Source organism: Pseudophryne corroboree, chromosome 11 (assembly GCF_028390025.1).
Source record: "Pseudophryne corroboree isolate aPseCor3 chromosome 11, aPseCor3.hap2, whole genome shotgun sequence".
Classification (NCBI taxonomy): Eukaryota; Metazoa; Chordata; class Amphibia; order Anura; family Myobatrachidae; genus Pseudophryne; species Pseudophryne corroboree.
In genome coordinates, this window is record NC_086454.1 from 101,849,071 (window position 1) to 101,870,089 (window position 21,019).

General features: G+C 47.1%; 1 protein-coding gene across 5 annotated transcripts in view; it reads right to left on the bottom strand.

Moving 5' to 3' along the window:
* Positions 1-5,140: 5,140 nt before the first annotated feature.
* Positions 5,141-21,019, bottom strand: part of LOC134968988 (synaptotagmin-1-like) — a 136,480-nt gene continuing 120,601 nt past the window's right edge. For all 5 annotated transcript variants that reach the window (XM_063944680.1, XM_063944681.1, XM_063944683.1 and 2 more), the window contains exon 9: positions 5,141-6,590. In XM_063944680.1, the coding sequence (XP_063800750.1) occupies positions 6,357-6,590 (234 nt within the window). In that variant the 3' untranslated portion in view covers positions 5,141-6,356. The remainder of the gene's footprint in view (positions 6,591-21,019) is intronic.

Sequence of the window (21,019 nt, forward strand, 5' to 3'; positions counted from 1 at the left end):
TAAATTTTCAGATGGGCCGAATGTCAACTACTGGCCATATCAGCTGTATACATTCCAGGCGTACTCAACTGGGAAGCGGACTTCCTCAGTCATCAGGATGTTCATGCAGGAAAGTGGGCTCTTCACCCAGACGGCTTCCAACTTCTGGTGGACAGGTGGGGCCTACCACCTGTCCAATGTCATGGCCTCACGTCACAACCACAAGGTTCCAGTATTCGGTTCCCAAACCTTCTACCTTGTGTCCTTCACAAGTTTAAACAAGAAGGAGGAGACCTCATTCTGGTGGTCCAGATGGCATTGGTTCTCCCATCTCCAGGGCCTCTCAGTGGGGCAACCCCTTCAACTTCCTCAGTGATGGGACCTTCTATCTCAGGGCCCATGTCTCCATGTCTGATTTTCAAAGGCTGTGATTCAAACTATGCTTCAGGCTCGTAATCCTGCCTCAGCACGGATCTGTTATAAAGTACAGTATGGCACCTTACTTTACGTGGTGCGCTGCCAAGTGTTATGATGCAACTGTCTTTTGAACATCAAGAAAACTTGAGTTTCTGCAACGTGGTTTGGATTTAGGCTTACATCTTTCCTCTCTCGAAGTGCACGTTTCTCCATTGTCTGGTTCCAACACAAGATTGCGTCACTCACTGATGTATGTACCTTTCTTCAGGGTCTCATTCGCATACAACCTCCTTATGTCCCTCTGTCTGTAGTGTTGACTGCTCATCAGGAGCCTCCATTTGAACCTTTGGAGTCAGCTGATCTCCGATAGCTGACAGCTAAAGTGCTATTTCTCGAGAATCCATAAGGTATATTGGGGAAACTTAGTACGATGGGGTATAGACGGGGTCCAAAGGAGCCGGTGCACTTCACATTTCTTCACTGGGTGTGCTGGCTCCTCCCCTCTATGCCCCCTCCCACAGGCAGTTTAGAAAAAAGTGACCTCAAGAGAGGATGCATATCTCTGCAGCTCCAGAGAGTTTTCTTCAATTCCTTTTAAACTTTTATTAATTTCGGTATGCTGTTTGAGCAATAGCATACCTGCACCGTGGGAGTTAAGGGGGGGATGGTCATCGGCCTTGCGAGGTGCAGAGCCGCTTCCCCGCTGCAGTACCACCGTCCAGAGAGGTTGTTTGTCCAGCAGGGCACTGCGCCTTGGCTGTCGCAATCACAGCATGTCGCACACCCCTAACACTAGCCTGAAGGTGACGTCTGTGGTGAGTACAAGCCGGGGCCCCACTAGGGGGGTCCCCCGGTACAAAGTGCAGCTAAATGCGGGTGCGGCATATGGGACCCTCCTGGGGGGGACCCGCTAGAGTCCCCCATGTAAACTGGCTCAAGATGGCTTAAACTAGCACTGGTGCAATGTTTTTAAGCATGATTGGAGACATCGCCAGTATAAATAAACGCTGTATCTCCGGCACCATTGGGGGGACGGAGCTACCTCAGAGTGGGACCACAGGCATTTTGGCGCCTTCCTCTACTTACTGCAGCAGCAATCAGCACACACAGCTCTTCCTGACTCCCAAGACACGCTGGAAAACTGGTACAGGGTGTAGCAAAGAGTACACAATCTGTACTCTACAGGACAGAATTTACTAGTGTTTCACTGTAATATAATTAGCAGACAGCCTCACTGGGACTGTACAGCTAGGGGTGTGCTGGTATCTTTCTCTGTGTGTCTCCTCTCACATACAGTAAGGGCAGGCTTAATCAGTATTACTGTCTGTCTGTGTGTATGTGTATGTCATTGTGATGATTATTGTGAAACATGGGTAAACGCAAACTCTGTAGTGTATGCCACACTAGATTCTCTCCCTTATCTACTGATTCTGTTTCATGTGAACAATGCAGCCATTCTTCACAACTCAGTGAGGGGGCTGGGGGAGAGGGTCCAGAGCCCTCCTGGCTTGGGGCGCTTAAAACTATGATGTCTGATATGTCATCACAACTCACTGCTAATGTTCAGAAAACTCAGCTACTACAACAGGCTGTTGCAGACTGAGCTGCTAGGGCAGATGTTACACAGCCCTCCATCTCTCACGCAAGTCCACAAAAGCGTGGTTTACCTGCCCTACTCTCTGATTCAGAGGAGGATATACAGGAGGATGGGGAGATCCCATTAGTGGGGATACAGATTCTGCTCAGGGTATTGAACCCCTCATTCTGGCTGTACGGAACATGTTAAAGCTCCCTCTAGAGGATGCTGCATCACAGCAGTCATTTTTCTTTACACACAACAAGCCTAATGTCACTTTCCCTGATTCTGCAGCATTAGATGACCTATTTAAGTTGGCCTGGAAAAATCCAGACAAAAAATTCCAAGTGTCCAAAAAGTTTTTGCGCACTTTCCCATTTGCTCCTGATGGTAGGAAATTCTGGGAAGAACCTCCGGGGGTTGACATATCAGTCTCTCGACTGTCCAAAAAGGTGGTGCTGCCTGCCCCGTGCTCCTTTACTATGAAGGATCCTGGGGACAGACAGATAGAGACTACATTCAAATCTATTTACATGGCAGCAGGTATATCGCAGAGGCCTGTCATAGCAGGTTGCTGGATGACCCATGCCATTCACACGTGGGCTACTCAGATTCAGGAGTGCCTTTCCGGGGGTATGCCTCTGGTCACTATGGTGACTCTCCTCAAGCACATTCAGGACACTACACGCGTCCTGTGTGACTCGCTCAAGGAGATGGGTAATATTAATGGTAGGACATCTACCATGGCAGTGTCGGCGCGCAGGGCTTTGTGGTTGCGTCAGTGGATAGCGGACACAGAATCAAAGCGCAGTGTGGAATCCCTCCCATTTTCAGGGGAATGGCTCTTTGGGGTTGAGCTGGATACGTGGATTTCCAAAGTCACTGCTAGGAAATCACGTTTCTCCCCCCTGGGGCCCAGCCGGCTAGGCGTTCCTACCCGGGGCTGTCTATTCAGTCCTTTCGGTCTAACAGATTTCGTTCTAGGGCCAGAGGTGCCTCCAATGCAAATAGAGGTGCCAGAGGTAAGTCAGAAAGACCTGCAACCACCGGTTCTCAAGAACAGAACACCAGTTCTGCTTCCACTAAGTCCTCAGCATGACGGTGCCCACCCACCCCCCGAGGAGATCTCGAGGTGGGAGCCTGACTGCGTCACTTCAGCCGCATCTGGGAAAGCTCCTGCCAGGATACCTGGGTGAGGGACATAATTTCTCAGGACTACAAGCTGGAGTTCGACGGTGCTCCTCCCCAACGATTTTTCAAATCAAGCCTACCAGCTTTGGAGTATATGCAAGTTACGTTGCAACAGGCCATCCGAAAGTTGGTCCAGTCCCACATCATTGTTCCTGTACCGATACCACAACGGAGGTTATTACTCCAACCTGTTTGTGGTTCCAAAGACAGACGGCTCGGTATGGCCCATTTTGAATCTAAAGTCCTTGAATCCTTACCTAAAGGTTTTCAAATTCAAAATGGAATCCCTGAGGGCAGTAATTGCGGGTCTGGAAGAACAGGAGTTCCTGGTTTCCCTGGATATCAAGGACGCCTACCTTTATATTTCAATTTGGCCACCTCATCAGGCTTATCTGATATTTGCCCTACTGGACGATCACTACCAGTTCCAGGCACTACCCTTTGGCCTGTCCATAGCTCCGAGGGTATTCACGAAGGTGATGGCGGAGATAATGTTTCAACTCCGGGTCTAGGGGGTCAATGTTGTTCCTTACCTGGATGATCTTCTGATAAAAGCAAGATCCAGGGAGCTTTTATTGCTCCATATCGACCACACTATCCAACGTCTGTCATGCCATGGGTGAAGTCTCAATCTACAGAAGTCCCACCTGGAACCGACTTAGCGGGATGTTGCTGAATACGGTGGCCCAGAAGGTGTTCCTCCCAGAGGACAAGGCAAAAACACTTCAGGAGATGGTCCATATGGTGCTCTGACCTGCTCGTGTATCCATCAATCCATCTTTGCATCAGATTGTTGGGGAAGATGGTCACCTCCTATGAGGCGATCCAATATGAGAAGTTCCATGCCAGAACATTTCAGTTGGATCTCCTAAGCAAGTGGTCCGGATCACATCTACAGATGCAACGGATGATTCGGCTGTCACCTCAGACCAGGATTTTCCTTCTGTGGTGGCTGCAGTCCTCCAGGCTGGAGTTTTGGGATTCAGGATTGGACCCTCCTCACAACGGATGCGAGTCTGCGAGGATGGGGTGCTGTCGCCCAAGGGGCACAGTTCCAGGGCAGGTGGTCAGCCCACAAAGCCCTCCTTCCAATCAACATTCTGGCTCTTCGGGCGATCTACAATGCTCTGCTTCAGGCCTCTCCTCTGCTCAAGGATCACGCGATCCAAGCACAGTCGGACAACGCTACTACATCTCAGACGGAAGCGGGAAATCAGTTCATGGCGGGAAACTCGGAGGAAACTGGTCATGAACCGGGGGGAGGGGCGGCCAGGGAAGCGTCTTACTCCCCACTGCTGACATCTACCCCAGGGATCGCGGCCTCACGCTAATTCCTGAAGCCTATGATCCCTGGGAGCGCTTGTGCACCCAAGGTGGCAGCCACGTTGGCCACTATTCGGTAGTCTCCTTCCCGAAAACAGTGCGGCTGTGTCTTGCGTCTCGCTCGCTAAGCGGAATTGACGCCTTACCTTCTCCCCGTGCTCCGGCCACCGCCTGGTAATGTCCGTTGGACTTGTTAGTACATCCGACACAGATGGCCGCCGAAACAGCGCTGTGCACATGCGTAAGTGTTGTCGTGACCCGCCGGAGAGTTGTTGGAGCGACTCTTTCTAAGGTGCGTGTAAGACGCTTTTTAGAAAACTCGCTCAAAAAACGTAAGACTATAAAAATAAAATAAATAACAAGCTTATGGCTGCCAAAATCAGCAGCCCAAAGATCGTGGTCAGGCTTCTGCCGCACCAACAAAATAACTGAATTGCCTGAGCCAGGAGGCGAGGATATAGGGTACTGGCCCTTTGCATTCTGGGAGGCCGAAAGCTTTGATCGTTGGTGACTATCCACTGATGCTACCCCATATCCCAATGTTTATCCTGTGGACCCTGCAGGAGAATGTAATTTTTTTTCTTTTGCTAACACTGAGAACAGAGACAATGTCAGGTTGTGGCCTTTAAAAGCATTATAATTCATACCCTAATTATGTTATTGTGAACAGTCAATTGTAAATATATCATTTATTGACATAGGATTGGATAATATGAATGTAGGAGCACTGTCATCTACAGTATTAATTACATGCCAAAATATAGTAAATGGGTTGATGATTTGCAGTGTGGGGCCTGAAAAAATAAATGTGATTACATGACTGACTGGTCAAAGGGACACCTAAATAATATTGTGCTCACGGGGAAGGTAGGTCTCCTATAGCCACAAGATTCCCTGTCTATTGAATAATCGTGCAACCAGTCCCTCTAGTGTCAATTCAGACAGCAGCGTTGGTGGCAAATGACATTGGTAGGGCGACACTTCAGGACCACCTACATCACACCCTATGAATAGTGCAGGAATATTGCCGTGTGTATGGTTTTCTATCGTGATGTGTGCAGCCAAACATCTTGGCCGCAAATGGAGAATAGACTACCGGCATCTGAGTCTGCAAATGCTTATGGCTGTGAACTAACATTTCTACTTCATACATAGTGACTGTAACTATGTCCAACACCTAATATTCTATCATAAGGAATATATATTTTATATATATATATATATATATATATATATATATATATATATATATATATATACAGTATATATATTTGTGACTATCGTAAGATTCAGGTGGATGACCTTACTGGTTAAGTGATGGTTCTGCAAGGGAGTATCTAATAAATAAATGTATGGTGCATATGTTCTGGTCCTAGGTGGGAAATTTTGAATCTTTGTGTTGGAATCTGAGATAAAGATGCAGACATTTATACTATATGAGTATCTCTGTATGTTGTTCTGAATTTTTTTGAGTTGTACATCATGGATATACCATATGGATGTATCATATGTTTATACATACCTACCAAGTGTCCTGAGGTCCTGCGATCAGGACTTTTGTCCCAATTTTTCAGGTGGGTTGGGGGGTTTTGCACTGCCATGTGTTGTGGATGCAGGTGTGCCCACAGCATGCCGCATAAAAACAAAAGACATGTTTAAAGACCATTTTGCACTGGGGGTGTGGTCAAGCTCATTGACAGCATGGCCACACCCCATGTTTACCACAGCAATGCCGACCATTTTGCTGTCAAGACCTCCACTGTTAGAAGATGGAACTCTTAGTAAGATAGAGAATTGTTGAGGTCTAGGTTAGTTGGGTCATTCAGTGGTTGATGATGAAAGCCTCCGGAACCCCCCAATATGCACTCTTCTATCTGTTGGGAAGAGGGAGTTTGAAATTATGTTTAAGTCCTAGAACTTTGTCAACTTCCTCTGATGGCTGAAGACTGTGCCACTGTGCTACGGGTCTTCGAGGATGTGCAAGCATGTCCGACCAGTGCCTTAAGGCGTTTCCTGAAGCTCGGCAGCCTAAGTGTACCTTTCCGATCTGCTCATTTTTATTGACTTTATCATGGTCCCACACAGAGATTATAAGGTCCACGTTCTGAAGGAGGAAAGAAAATATGTGTCATACACACAGCCTGCAATTGTCATCAATACTAGGAGGTCTATTAATCTACAGTCAAAAACACCATTCTATGGTAAAAAGGGTTATATATTGAGGTCAGGTCACAGACAGCAGCAAGATTCACTGGGTCTCACAAAGACATACTGTAAACAAATTCTATTTAAAAAACTTTGCAGAAGAAGATCAATGAAATAATGTTATTTGAATAAAGCATTTTTTTCACCGGTAAGTATTTTGACCACTTACCTGGCTAATATTTTTCCCCAAATGTCCTTAAAAAATAGTTTTTATGTTCTCTCTTTTCATTATTATCAAAATAGGTAAATGATAGCTACTTAAACCTGATTTTGTGTGTGTGTGTACTAGCTGGAGTACCCGGCGTTACCTGGGATTTTAAGCATGTTTGTTTACAAATATCAATGTAAAGATTAAACACACAGGTTGCCGCTAACATTTTATTCCTTGTGGAATTGTTTTTATTTCCACCATTTGTAGCTGTTTTCTTTGGTGGCATTTTATTTTTTTAACTTCAAAACAATAGAACATTTAGTAAATCATCACTGACATATTATGCATGTCCTGAAATAGTCTGTGCTGCTGGGCCACCCCTAGGGGTGCTAGTGATGTGTTACCCCCACAGTGTTTGTTCCCAGAGTGTAAGTCATATGTGTACCAAGTTTGGTGTAAATTGTTCTAGGCATTGCCGAGTTATGTTGTCTGCTAAAAAACTCTGTGCTGCTGCCCCACCCCTAGGGGTGCTAGGGTTGTGTTACCCTCACAGTGGGGGTCATTCCGAGTTGTTCGCTCGTATTTTTTTTGTCGCAACGGAGCGAATAGTCGCTAATGCGCATGCGCAATGTCGGCAGTGCGACTGCGCCAAGTAAATTTGCTATGCAGTTAGGAATTTTACTCACGGCATTACGAGGTTTTTTCTTCGTTCTGGTGATCGTAATGTGATTGACAGGAAGTGGGTGTTTCTGGGCGGAAACTGGCCGTTTTATGGGTGTGTGCGAAAAAACGCTACCGTTTCTGGGAAAAACGCGGGAGTGGCTGGAGAAACGGAGGAGTGTCTGGGCGAACGCTGGGTGTGTTTGTGACGTCAAACCAGGAACGACAAGCACTGAACTGATCGCAGATGCCGAGTAAGTCTGGAGCTACTCAGAAACTGCTAAGAAGTGTCTATTCGCAATTCTGCTAATCTTTAGTTCGCAATTTTGATAAGCTAAGATTCACTCCCAGTAGGCGGCGGCTTAGAGTGTGCAATGCTGCTAAAAGCAGCTTGCGAGCGAACAACTCGGAATGACCCCCAGTGTTTGTTTCCAGATTGTAATTCATATGTGTAGCAAGTTTGTCTAGGCATTTGTGAGTTATGCTGTATCCTGAAATACTCTGTACTGCAGACTCACCCCTAGGGGTGTCTAACCCCAGCAGAGTTTGTTGATAGATTGTAATTCAGATGTGTCCCAAGTTTGGTGTAAAGTGCTCCAGGCCTTCCACAGTTATGCTGTCTGCTGACATACTCTGTGCTGGTTTCCCATCCCCAGTGGTGCTATGGGTGTCTGACCCCCACAGTGTTTGTTCCCAGAGTGTAAGTCATATGTGTACCAAGTTTGTTGTAAATTGCTGCTTTTGGTGTAAATTGCTCCAGGCATTCCAGAGTTATGCTGTCTCCTGAAATAATCTGTGCTGCTGTCCCACCCCTAGGGGTATCTGACCCCCACAGTGTTTGTTCCCAGAGTGTAAGTCATATGTGTACCAAGTTTGTTGTAAATTGCTGCAGGCATTCCAGAGTTATGCATCCCCCCCCTCCCCCCCCCCCCCCCCCCCCCCCCACAGTGTTTGTTCCCAGACTGTGAGGCATATGTGTACCAATTTGTGAGTACATGGGTCCAGCAATTCCGGAGTTATGCTTTCTCCTGATACACTCTGAGCTGCTTTCTCCCCCCCCCCCCCCCGCCCCCCCTAGGGATGCTAGGGATTTCTACATTTTTTAGTTGCCTCCGCGGTGTTTTAATATGCTCGTATGTCAAATTTCACAATCTTCGCTTGTAAACTGTGGATTTGTATAGCAAGACAGAGAGACAAATTTTCACTTTTAGATAGTAGAGATACATACACACACACACACACATACACAAGTGAGTCAAAAATTATCCTCTCTCCAGTTGTATTAAAACTTCCCAGTCACTGCTGTGCAGGTTTGACCGTGTTACGACAGTTCATTTGTGACTCCAGTGCAAGAAAAAATTGTGATTTACACTAAAGAAGAGCAGTGTGCAGTGATTCTTTTTTTGTGGTCTAAGGGTATATCTGGTGCTTATATGTATTGAAGATTCTGTGTATAGTATGGAGAAAGTGTTTTGTCGCAAAGAAGTGTGTATGAATGAATAGAGAATTTCAAAGAAGGTCGCTTAAGTGTCAGCCATGATGACGGAGTCAGATGGCCTGTCCATGACTGATGAAAACATAGAGCGTGCATGTGAACTGATTCTGTTGGATTGGACTATAACCTGTTTGATACCCTGAAAGAAGCCGTAAGAGGACCAACGGGCTAATTCAGACCTGATCGTAGATGTGCTAAATTTAGCACATCAGCGATCAGCTTCTCTGACATGTGGGGGGACGCTAAGCACAGGGCTAGGCCGCCCCTCATGTCAGGCCCTGCCCCGTTTCACCAGTACAAAAGCATTGCACAGCGGTGATGCTTTTGTACTTGAAGAGTAGCTCCCTTCCAGCGCAGCTCCTGCGCACTGGCTGGAGCTACACGTCGCTGCCTGGGTCGCGGTGGCTGCGTGTGACGTCAGGCAGCCACCGCGACCTGTCCCCCCAATAGTCCAGGCACGCCTGCGTTGCCCGGACCACGCCCCCTAAATGGCGGCCAAATGCCGCCGGCCCGCCCCCTCCTGCCCAGCGACCGCCTCTGCCTGTCAATCAGGCAGAGGCGATCTCAGGGCTGAGACAGCCGTCGGCTGTCTGGCATGCGCTGGCGCCGCAGTGCGCAGTTCAGACCTAATCGCTGTTGTGTGAAAACTCACAGCACCAATCAGGTCTGAATTAAGCCCCAATTTTCATGTCTGATGGTGCATTCGTGGCTTCCTGATCAGCCTAAAATATGTTTTAATGAGGGAATACGAAAGCTTGTTGACAGATGGACAAAGTGTATTGAAAAGCAGGGAGATTATGTCAAAAAATATTGTATTTCATTGTCACACGCCAGATGCGGCATTCGCCGCGCTTACCCCTGCGTGCTTGCTGGTCTGTGTTGCGGCCTCTGCCTTCGGTGGTCCACGGGCTCCGGCGTCTGGCTGGCGCGGCTCCCGGCGGTTCTCCGGGGCAGGGGCGCAGTCATGACACCCGGCATCACGTGGGCGGAGAGCAGGTGACATCATCAGACTGTTCCGCCAATCCAGCGGAGGCGGGAGATTCAAAGTCAGACGCTGGGCAGAGCCTCGGTGCCTGAGTATCGTCTCCTTTCTAAAGTGGATGCCAGAGCTCCCGTACGCAGTGTGTCTCCCAGCAGCTATACTCCAGTGCACCTAGCATTCACGGTGCCTTCCTGCAGCACAGTCTCCAGTGATCCGAGCAACTAGTGTGTTCCTCTGCAGTGCAGTTGCCAGCGCTCCCTGGTTTCAGCAAGGCCTGCGGGTCGAACCAACCTTAGTGCTTCCAGCGTTCAGTGTCCTTAAACACCGCTCACCAATTCTTCAGTGTTATTTACCATCGCTCACAAGTTCTTCATTCATCAGTGTTCTTAAACACCGCTCACCAATTCTTCAGTGTTATTTACCATTGCTCACAAGTTCTTCATTCATCAGTGTCCTTAAACATCGCTCACCAATTCTTCAGTGTTATTTACCATCGCTCACAAGTTCTTCATTCATCAGTGTCCTTAAACATCGCTCACCAATTCTTCAGTGTTATTTACCATCGTTCACAAGTTCTTCATTCATCAGTGTCTTTAAATACCGCTCACCAATTCTTCAATGTCATTTACCATCGCTCGCAAGTTCTTCATTCATCAGTGTCTTTAAACTTCGTTCACCAATTCTTCAGTGTCATTTACCATCGCTCACAAGTTCTTCATTCATTAGTGTCTTTAAACATCGCTCACAAATTCTTCAGTGTCCTTCATCATTGCTCATGAATTCTTCAGTAACTTTTTGACATTGCCTACAAGTTCACGTTCTTTCATGTGCCGCTGTATTGCTCCCTTTCTTTAATAAAGTTCCTCAGCATTCTTTTACCGAACCTAACTAATTGAGTCTTGTATGAGGAAATCCTATATCCGACCATCCCTACTCCGACCCCCCTGTGGTTCCTATTCCCGACCATCGGAAGAACCCCCGAGTCCACAACATCCCCAACCCAGGTCAGTGACAGTATACTCAGGCCACATGGACCCGGGGGATCGGAACCCAGGGGCAAGCGCCATCCAGGATTTGGTTTCCCGAGTTCAAAGTCATGAGACGGCACAAAGCCAAGTGATGCAGTATCTCCAGGAGTTATCTGGTCGGCTGGATCAAATTCAGGCTTCTCTGGCTTCAGTAGTCCCGGCTCCAGCTCCAGTACCCGCTCCAGTAGTTGTCCCTGGTAATGTTCAATCCTTGCCCGGAACCAGGTCACGCCTTCAGCTCCCCACTCCCTCTCGCTATAACGGGAATCCAAAGAATTGCCGTGGTTTTCTCAACCAACGCGAGGTACATTTTGAACTTCTCTCACACAACTTTCCCACAGACCGGTCCAAGGTGGCATACATTATTTCCTTGCTTGAAGATTCAACGTTGGATTGGGTGTCTCCGTTATGGGAGCGTTCTGACCCGTTGGTGTCCAGTTACACCAACTTTATCACGTCATTCCGTAGGATCTTTGATGAGCCCTGTAGAACGACCGCTGCTTCTTCGGATTTGCTCCGAGTCCGACAAGGCTCCCGTTCAGTGGGACAGTATGTGATTCATTTCCAAACTATAGCTTCGGAACTGCGCTGGAATAATGATGCTCTCTGGGCCGCTTTCTGGAATGGACTCTCTGACCATCTAAAAGACGAACTGATCACTAGGGACTTGCCAGATTCCTTAGAAGAGTTGATCTCACTCTGTGTAAAGGTGGATCTTCGTATGCAGGAACGAGGTGGTGAACGTAGTCGGACTGAACGATCCAGAGTCCGGTCTCTCCCGACTAAGCAAACGATCACTCCAAGTCCAGACGAACCTATGCAAATTAATTGATCTCGGCTATCCCCGGAAGAACGACAGCGCCGTCGTGAGGGTAGACTCTGTCTCTACTGTGGAGCTGCGGATCACTTTCTCAAGTTTTGTAAGTCCCGTCCGGGAAACGGGCAGTCCTAGCTTGTTCCAGAGGAGTCGAGTTAGGGGTTACATCTAAACCTTCTCCGACAGTGGACTGTTTACTCTCCGTGTCCTTGTTTTCTGGGTCTTTAGCCAAACCTGTTAAGGCCCTGCTGGACTCCGGGGCTGCAGGGAATTTTATTTCTCTTTCTTGCGTTCAAAAACTGGGTTTACAGTTACAACCCATCGAACGACCTATTACGTTGACTGCCATCAATGGTACCAAAATTTCTAATGGTCTTACTTCAAGTCGCACAGTGCCAATCAAACTGCAGGTTGGAGTTCTACATCAAGAACATCTGGAGTTCCTAGTGATTCGGGAGATGCCACATGATCTGGTTCTTGGTCTTCCTTGGCTTAAAGTACACAACCCTCATGTCGACTGGAAGTCGTCACAAATAGTATCTTGGAGTTAATTCTGTCATTCTAATTGTCTCACTCCTGTTTATCCGCTCGTATCTTCCAAGTCGGATGAGGAGCTCATTCCGGAGGCCTATCGGGAGTTCGCAGACGTGTTTTCGGAACAGGCGGCCGATCAGTTACCACCCCATAGACCCTGGGACTGTCCCATTGAGCTCATCCCAGGGAAGATGCCACCCCGGGGGCGCATTTATCCTTTGTCATTGCCCGAGACCCAAGCCATGTCGGACTATATCAAGTCTAATCTGCAGAAAGGATTCATTCGCCCCTCTACTTCTCCGGCGGGAGCAGGCTTCTTCTTTGTGAAGAAGAAGGACGGAGGGTTGAGGCCATGCATTGACTACCGCGGCTTAAATGAGATCACCATTAAGAACAAATATCCTTTGCCGCTCATCACGGAACTATTTGATAGGGTTCGCGGAGCCCATGTCTTCACGAAGCTCGACTTAAGGGGAGCTTATAATTTGATCCGTATTCGACAGGGGGACGAATGGAAGACGGCCTTCAATACCAGGGACGGGCATTACGAATATCTGGTAATGCCGTTTGGGCTCAGTAATGCCCCTGCCGTCTTCCAAGGTTTTGTGAATGAAATCTTCCGAGATATGTTATACCTAAGTGTAGTGGTATACTTGGATGACATTCTGATATTTTCTAAGAATCTCACGGAGCATAGAATTCAGGTCAAGGAGGTACTTCTTCGCCTACGAAGGAATCATCTCTACGGTAAGATCTCCAAATGTACCTTTGAGGTTCCTTCAATTTCATTTCTTGGTTACGTCATCTCAGGTACGGAGCTTCGTATGGATCCGGAAAAACTCACTGCTCTTCGGGACTGGACTCAGCCTCTTTCTTTGAAAGCGGTACAAAGGTTTCTGGGTTTTGCGAATTACTACCGGAAATTCATAAAGGGATTCTCTACCATTGTGGCACCTATTACTGCTCTAACCAAAAAGGGGTCTGACCCAAGTCACTGGTCTTCTGAAGCTGTAGCAGCGTTCGCTCAGTTGAAAGCAGCCTTTAAGTCTGCTCCGGTACTCCAGCAACCGAATTTTTCAAAACCATTCTTCTTGGAGGTCGATGCTTCCTCGGTCGGCATCGGTGCCGTGCTCTCACAGCACTCCTCTGACGGGAAGTTGCATCCATGTGGTTTCCATTCTCGCAAGTTCTCTCCTGCTGAACGAAACTACACCATCGGAGATCAGAAACTCTTGGCAATAAAATCTGCCCTGGAAGAATGGAGATATCTATTGGAAGGTGCTAAACACCTAATTACGATTTATACCGATCACAAGAACTTGCTGTATCTCAAGACAGCTCAGTGCTTGAATCCCCGTCAAGCTAGATGGGCGCTCTTCACTCGATTCTCATTTGTCATTAAGTACCGGTCCGGGATGCTTAACACCAAAGCTGATGCTTTATCTCGCTCCTTGACGGCTTCAGATGAGGAGAACCCTGTTGGAAAGGCTTTGATTCTCAGTCCAGTTTCTATTTCAGCAGCTGCCACCGCTCTGGGTCCTCCTTCTGGGAGAATGTCTGTGCCAGCTAAATTACGACCAAGGTTGTTGCAGTGGGCTCATGTTTCCAAGTTTTCCGGTCATCCTGGAGTTCAAAAGATGTGGGAGTTTCTACGAAGATCTTACTGGTGGGACACTATGAAGAAGGATATTCAAAGTTATGTCAACTCATGTCCTCAGTGTGCTCAGCACAAAATTCTTCATTTGCCTCCTGCGGGGTTGTTGCATCCACTGTCCATTCCTAAGAGGCCTTGGACCCATATCTCTATGGACTTTGTCACTGAATTACCCCTCTCCAAGGGTCACAATACCGTCTGGGTAATTATAGACCGTTTCTCTAAGATGGCACATTTTGTACCTTTGACCGGGTTACCATCAGCTCCCAAGTTGGCTTTGTTATTTATCCGGGAACATTTCCGCCTGCACGGGTTACCTCAAGAAATCGTCTCTGATCGGGGGGTACAGTTCACTGCAAGATTCTGGAGAGCCCTCTGTATAGTCTTACAAATAAAACTCAAGTTTTCATCCACTTATCATCCACAAACCAATGGGCAAACTGAACGCGTCAATCAAGATTTAGAAACTTTTCTCCGTGTTTACCTCTCTCCCTCGCAAGATGATTGGGTGGAACTGTTGCCATGGGCCGAGTTTGCCCATAATCATCTGTACCACTCTTCGACCGGTGAGTCCCCATTTTTCATTAATTATGGTTTTCATCCCCAAGTTCCTGAATTACCCATTTGTCCTCCGGAGGATGTTCCTGCTGCAGCCTCTACTCTCCGGCACTTCAGTCAAATTTGGAGTCGAGTCCATGCTAATCTCAAGAGAGTCTCCAGCCGTTATAAGTTCTTTGCGGATAGGAAGCGACGAGCAGCTCCCCAATATAAGGTTGGTGACAGGGTATGGCTCTCTACCCGCAATCTTCGGTTAAGGGTGCCCACTATGAAGTTCGGTCCGAGGTTTATTGGTCCTTATCCCGTGTTACAAGTCCTGAACCCGGTTGTCTGCAAATTGGGATTGCCTTCCCACCTCCGGATACCAAATTCCTTCCATGTGTCTCTCCTTCGCCCCATTATTTTAAACCGGTTCCATTCAAAATCCCAGAGGCCAACCTCTGCAGAGACTGAAGCTGGAACGGACTTTGAAATCAAAGCTATTCTTGACTCTCGTTATCTTCACAAGAATCTACAGTATTTGGTGGAGTGGAAAGGTTTTGGCCCCAAGGAGAGGAGCTGGGTCAAGGCTACAGAAGTTATGGCTCCCCGACTGGTGCGGATTTTCCATTCCAGACATCCAACAAAACCTGGGAAGTGTCCGGGGGCCACTCCTGGAGGAGGGGGTACTGTCACACGCCAGAGGCGGCGTTCGCCGCGCTTACCCCTGCGTGCTTGCTGGTCTGTGTTGCGGCCTCCGCCTTCGGTGGTCCACGGGCTCCGGTGTCTGGCTGGCGCGGCTCCCGGCAGTTCTCCGGGGCAGGGGCGTCGCCATGACACCCGGCATCACGTGGGCGGGGAGCAGGTGACGTCATCAGACTGTTCCGCCAATCCAGCGGAGGCGGGAGATTCAAAGTCAGACGCCGGGCAGAGCCTCGGTGCCTGAGTATCGTCTCTTTTCTGAAGTGGATGCCAGAGCTCCCGTACGCAGTGTGTCTCCCAGCAGCTATACTCCTTTGCACCTAGCATTCAGGGTGCCTTCCTGCAGCACAGTCTCCAGTGATCCGAGCAACTAGTGTGTTCCTCTGCAGTGCAGTTGCCAGCGCTCCCTGGATTCAGCAAGGCCTGCGGGCCGAACCAACCTTAGTGCTTCCAGCGTTCAGTGTCCTTAAACACCGCTCACCAATTCTTCAGTGTTATTTACCATCGCTCACAAGTTCTTCATTCATCAGTGTTCTTAAACACCGCTCACCAATTCTTCAGTGTTATTTACCATCGCTCACAAGTTCTTCATTCATCAGTGTCCTTAAACATCGCTCACCAATTCTTCAGTGTTATTTACCATCGCTCACAAGTTCTTCATTCATCAGTGTCCTTAAACATCGCTCACCAATTCTTCATTGTTATTTACCATCCCTCACAAGTTCTTCATTCATCAGTGTCTTTAAATTCCGCTCACCAATTCTTCAATGTCATTTACCATCGCTCACAAGTTCTTCATTCATCAGTGTCTTTAAAACTTTGTTCACCAATTCTTCAGTGTCATTTACCATCGCTCACAAGTTCTTCATTCATCAGTGTCTTTAAACATCGCTCACAAATTCTTCAGTGTCCTTCATCATTGCTCATGAATTCTTCAGTAACTTTTTGGCATTGCCTACAAGTTCACGTTCTTTCATGTGCCGCTGTATTGCTCCCTTTCTTTAATAAAGTTCCTCAGCATTCTTTTACCGAACCTAACTAATTGAGTCTTGTATGAGGAAATCCTATATCCGACCATCCCTACTCTGACCCCCCTGTGGTTACTATTCCCGACCATCGGAAGAACCCCCGAGTCTACAACATCCCCAACCCAGGTCAGTGACATTCATATTCACTGGGTGTAGAATAAATTCTAGATCCAGAGTGCGGATAATTTTTTACTTACTGTCGTCTTTCTCTCTCTCTCTCTCTCTCTCTCTCTCTCTATACAGTTATAAATAGCTATTCATATAATGTAATGAAAAAAAATTAAAATTTTGGGAACATTTAAAAAAATAGTTTGTAGTTTAAAGAAACAAAATGTAAAAAAACTGTATAGAGGTGATGTATCTGATGGAGGGAAAGGTGGCAGAGGGATGGAGAGAAGCGGGGGAGGATCAGGAAGGAGGGGAGTGGTGGCGGGGGAGGAGCAGGTACAGTTGTTATAGTGGGGTCAGTGCAGCAATAAAATGAATTTATTCCATTTTGTAATAAGGCTGTAACATAACAAAATGTGAAAAAAAGTGAAGCGCTGTGAATACCTTCCGGATGCACTGTATATATATATATGCGCACCGCATATATATACAGTGAATCCGGAAAGTATTCACAGCGCTTCACTTTTTTCACATTTTGTTATGTTACAGCCTTATTCCAAAATGGAATAAATTATTTTTTTCCCTCAAAATTCTACGCACAATACACCATAATGACAATGTGAAAAACGTTTTGTTTTTTTTTAGATTTTTGCAAATTCATTAAAAATAAAAAAACAATAAATCACATGTACATGAGGATTCACAGCCTTTGCTCAATACTTTATTGATGCACCTTTGGCAGCAATTACAGCCTCAAGTATTTTTGAATATGATACCACAAGCTTGGCACACCTATCTTTGGGCAGTTTCGCACATTCCTCTTTGCAGCACCTCTCAAGCTCCATTAGGTTGGATTGGAAGCGTCGGTGCACAGCCATTTTCAGATCTCTCCAGAGATGTTCAATCGGATTCAAGTCTGGGCTCTGGCTGGGCCACTCAAGAACATTCACAGAGTTGTCCTGAAGCCACTTCTTTGATATCTTGGCTGTGTGCTTAGGGTCCTTGTCCTGCTGAAAGATGAACCGTTTTCATCCAGGAAGTCTCTGTACATTGCTGCATTCATCTTCTCTCTATCCTGACTAGTCTCCCAGTTCCTCCCGCTGATTAATGTCCCCACAGCATGATGCTGCCACCACCATGCTTCAGTGTAGGGATGGTATTGTCCTGGTGATGAACAGTGCCTGGTTTTCTCCAAACATGACGCCTGGCATTCACGCCAAAGAGTTCAATCTTTGTCTCATCAGACCAGAGAATTTTGTTTCTCATGGTTGGAGAGTCCTTCAGGTGCATTTTGGCAAACTCCAGGCCTGCTGTCATGTGCTTTTTACTAAGGAGTGGCTTCCGTCTGGCCACTCTACCATACAGGCCTGATTGGTGGATTGCTGCAGAGATGGTTGTCCTTCTGGAAGGTTCTCTCTCCACAGAGGAATGCTGTAGCTCTGACAGAGTGACCATTGGGTTCTTGGTCACCTCCCTGATGAGGGCTCTTCTCCCCCGATCACCTAGTTTAGACGGCCAGCCAGCTCTAGGAAGAGTCCTGGTGGTTCCGAACTTCTTCCATTTATAGATGATGGAGAACACTGTGCTCATTTGGGACCTTCAAAGCAGCAGATATCTTTCTGTACCCTTCCCCAGATCTGTGCCTCAAGACAATCCTGTCTCGGAGGTCTACAGACAATTCCTTTGACTTCATGCTTGGTTTGTGCTCAGCCATACACTGTTAAGTGTGGGACCTTATGTAGACAGGTGTGTGCCTTTCCAGATCATGTCCAATCAACTGAATTTACCACAGGTGGACTCCAATTAAGCTGTAGGAACATCTCAAGGATGATCAGTGGCAAAGGCTGTGAATACTTATGTACATGTGATTTCTTAGTATTTTAGCATTTTTAATACATTTGGAAAAATCTAATATAAACTTTTTTCACATTGCCATTATGGGGTATTGTTTGTAGAATTTTGAGGGGAAAAAAATGAATTTATTCCATTTTGGAATAAGGCTGTAACATAACAAATTGTGGGAAAAGTGAAGCGCTGTGAACACTTCCCGGACGCACAATAAATATATATATATATATATATATATATATAGTTGCATGTAGAAGTGGCACTCCGGGACCTGTTGTGATGCCAGGGTGCCTTCCCAAATACAATTGCATACGATACCAATAACCTTACAGAGAAGGAAAGGCGGCACTCATCTGGTCTTGTAGTAGAATCAAAAGAGGTGCTATTTATTAACACAACGTTTCAAGGCTAGCAAGCCTTTTCATCAGGTGCACCTGATGAAAAGGCTTGCTAGCCTTGAAACGTTGTGTTAATAAATAGCACCTCTTTTGATTCTACTACAAGACCATACGAGTGCCGCCTTTCCTTCTCTGTAAGGTTATTGGTATCATATATATATATATATATATATATATATATTTATATATATACACACACACACCCTTGTCTCCATGCTGTGAGGTTGTCAGCGATATCTGTCTTGACAAAGGCCCCTGCTGGGGGCCGAAACGCAGACTCTGCTACATCGTAAGATGAACTTTGATGAATTAATAAATTGGACTTTTTAATCTTTATATTTGGAGAGTGCCCTCTCCTAACTTTGCTGGTTAGTAAATAATCTATAATAGGTATATATGATATTACCTTTGTGGAGCACCTCATTGATGGATTAATCAGGATGTGAGTGTGGATTTTCGATTGACTATATATATATATAAATATATATATATATATATATATATATATATATATATAGTTAGTGGTGGGAGGGCTTGTGTCTCAACACAGTTGTCCACATTCTGGTGGGATCAGCTCCCGCCAAGCAAGAAGAAAACAAGACCTGCACATTCTGCACCTGCAGTAGTAATTTTATGACTTACGGCTTTCTGCTTTATACAGCTTCAAGTGGAAAAACAAAAGTACGGGTTTTCCAGCTCACCCAGAGCCAGCAGGAAGTCAGAAGCAGTAGAGGAGTTTAAAACTCCCATTAACCCACTACACGGGGTGCTGATGCCTCTTAGGGGCCAGTGAGTATGGTATAGTTTGTAGTGCCAGGAGAGCATGGCATGGGTGGCTTCAAGGAGTTGCAGCAGAGTGACTGCTGAGCACAAGGAGTGCTAGAACTTTTTGCTTATATTCAGTTATGTACCTGCGTGACCAGGCCTAAGCCTGTGTATGCTGTGCACAATGTCTAATGCTAATAAAAGACGCTGTTTTGTTTTACCGGAAGATCTGCCTTATGAGCCCTTATTTCCAGTACCTGTTTTTCAATATATAAAACATAATTCATACTTTACTTTTTATCTTTCTTTTCTCTTACGTCCTAGAGGATGCTGGGGACTCCAAAAGGACCATGGGGTATAGACGGATCCGCAGGAGCTTGGGCACACTATAAAGACTTAAAGTGGGTGTGATCCGGCTCATCCCTCTATGCCCCTCCTCCAGACCTCAGTTAGACTTTGTGCCCAGTAGTGATGGGTCACACACTAGGGGAGCTCTCCTGAGTTTTTCTAAAAGACTTTATGTTAGGTTTTTTATTTTCAGGCAGACCTGCTGGCTACAGGCTCCCTGCAGCGTGGGAGTGAGGGGAGAGAAGCAGGACCTACTTCTTCTTAGTTTAAAGGCTCTGCTTCTCGGCTACTGGATACCATTAGCTCCAGAGGGTTCGATCACTTGGTGCGCCTAGCTGCTTGTTCCCGGAGCCGCGCCGTCAACCCCTCACAGAAGCCAGAAGAAAGAAGCCGGGTGAGTATTGGAAGAAAAGAAGACTTCAGTGACGGCAGAAGACTTCAGTAACGTAGGTAACAGCAGCGGTAACGCTGCGCTCCATGCTCCCACACACCAACGTCTCTGGCAGGGTGCAGGGCGCTGGGGGGGAGCGCCCTGGGCGGCATGTTGCCGAGGTTTGGATCACTGGCGGGGGGACATATTTAGGTGCCCGGACACCGGGTATGTTCACCCCGCCAGTGTGCCGCGAAACGGAGGGAGCAGCAGCGGTAGCACTGCGCTCCCTGCTCCCGCACACCATCGGCTCTTGCAGGGTGCAGGGCGCTGGGGGGGGTAGCGCCCTGGGTGGCATATACTGACTTAGATCGCTGGCGGAGGGACATATTTCATTGCCTGGACACCGGGTATGTCACCCCGTCAGTGTGCCGCAGCGATCGCGCTGCGCGTCTTTGCTCCCACACACCAACGGCTTCCGAGGGTGCAGGGTGCAGGGGGGGTGGGGGGCTGGGCCCTGGGCAGCGATTTCTATTTACTTGTCGTGGTGTTGCGTTTCTTGTGTCACACTGATTGGAACCTTTATTAAAGGTTGTGTTACTGTCTCTCTCTTGTAGAGTGGTCTTGTTATTGGTTTTGGTGTCCGCAAGGCGGGTGTTGGAAGTGGCGGTTTTGTCTCACATGAGGCCCTGTTGGCTCGTTCCTGTGGATGAAGCGGAATTGAGAACTCGTATAATAGTTCTGCCAAGAAGTGGTTTAAGTATTTCGCAGAAACCTGTGGTTTCTGCAAAGTCTCTCGATGTAGTCGGGGCTTTGAATATTTATGTCGCCGGTTTGGCTCATATTGGGAGGACAAAGACTCTGTTTGTCCGGTATGCTCCCAACATGTTTGGGGCAGCTGTG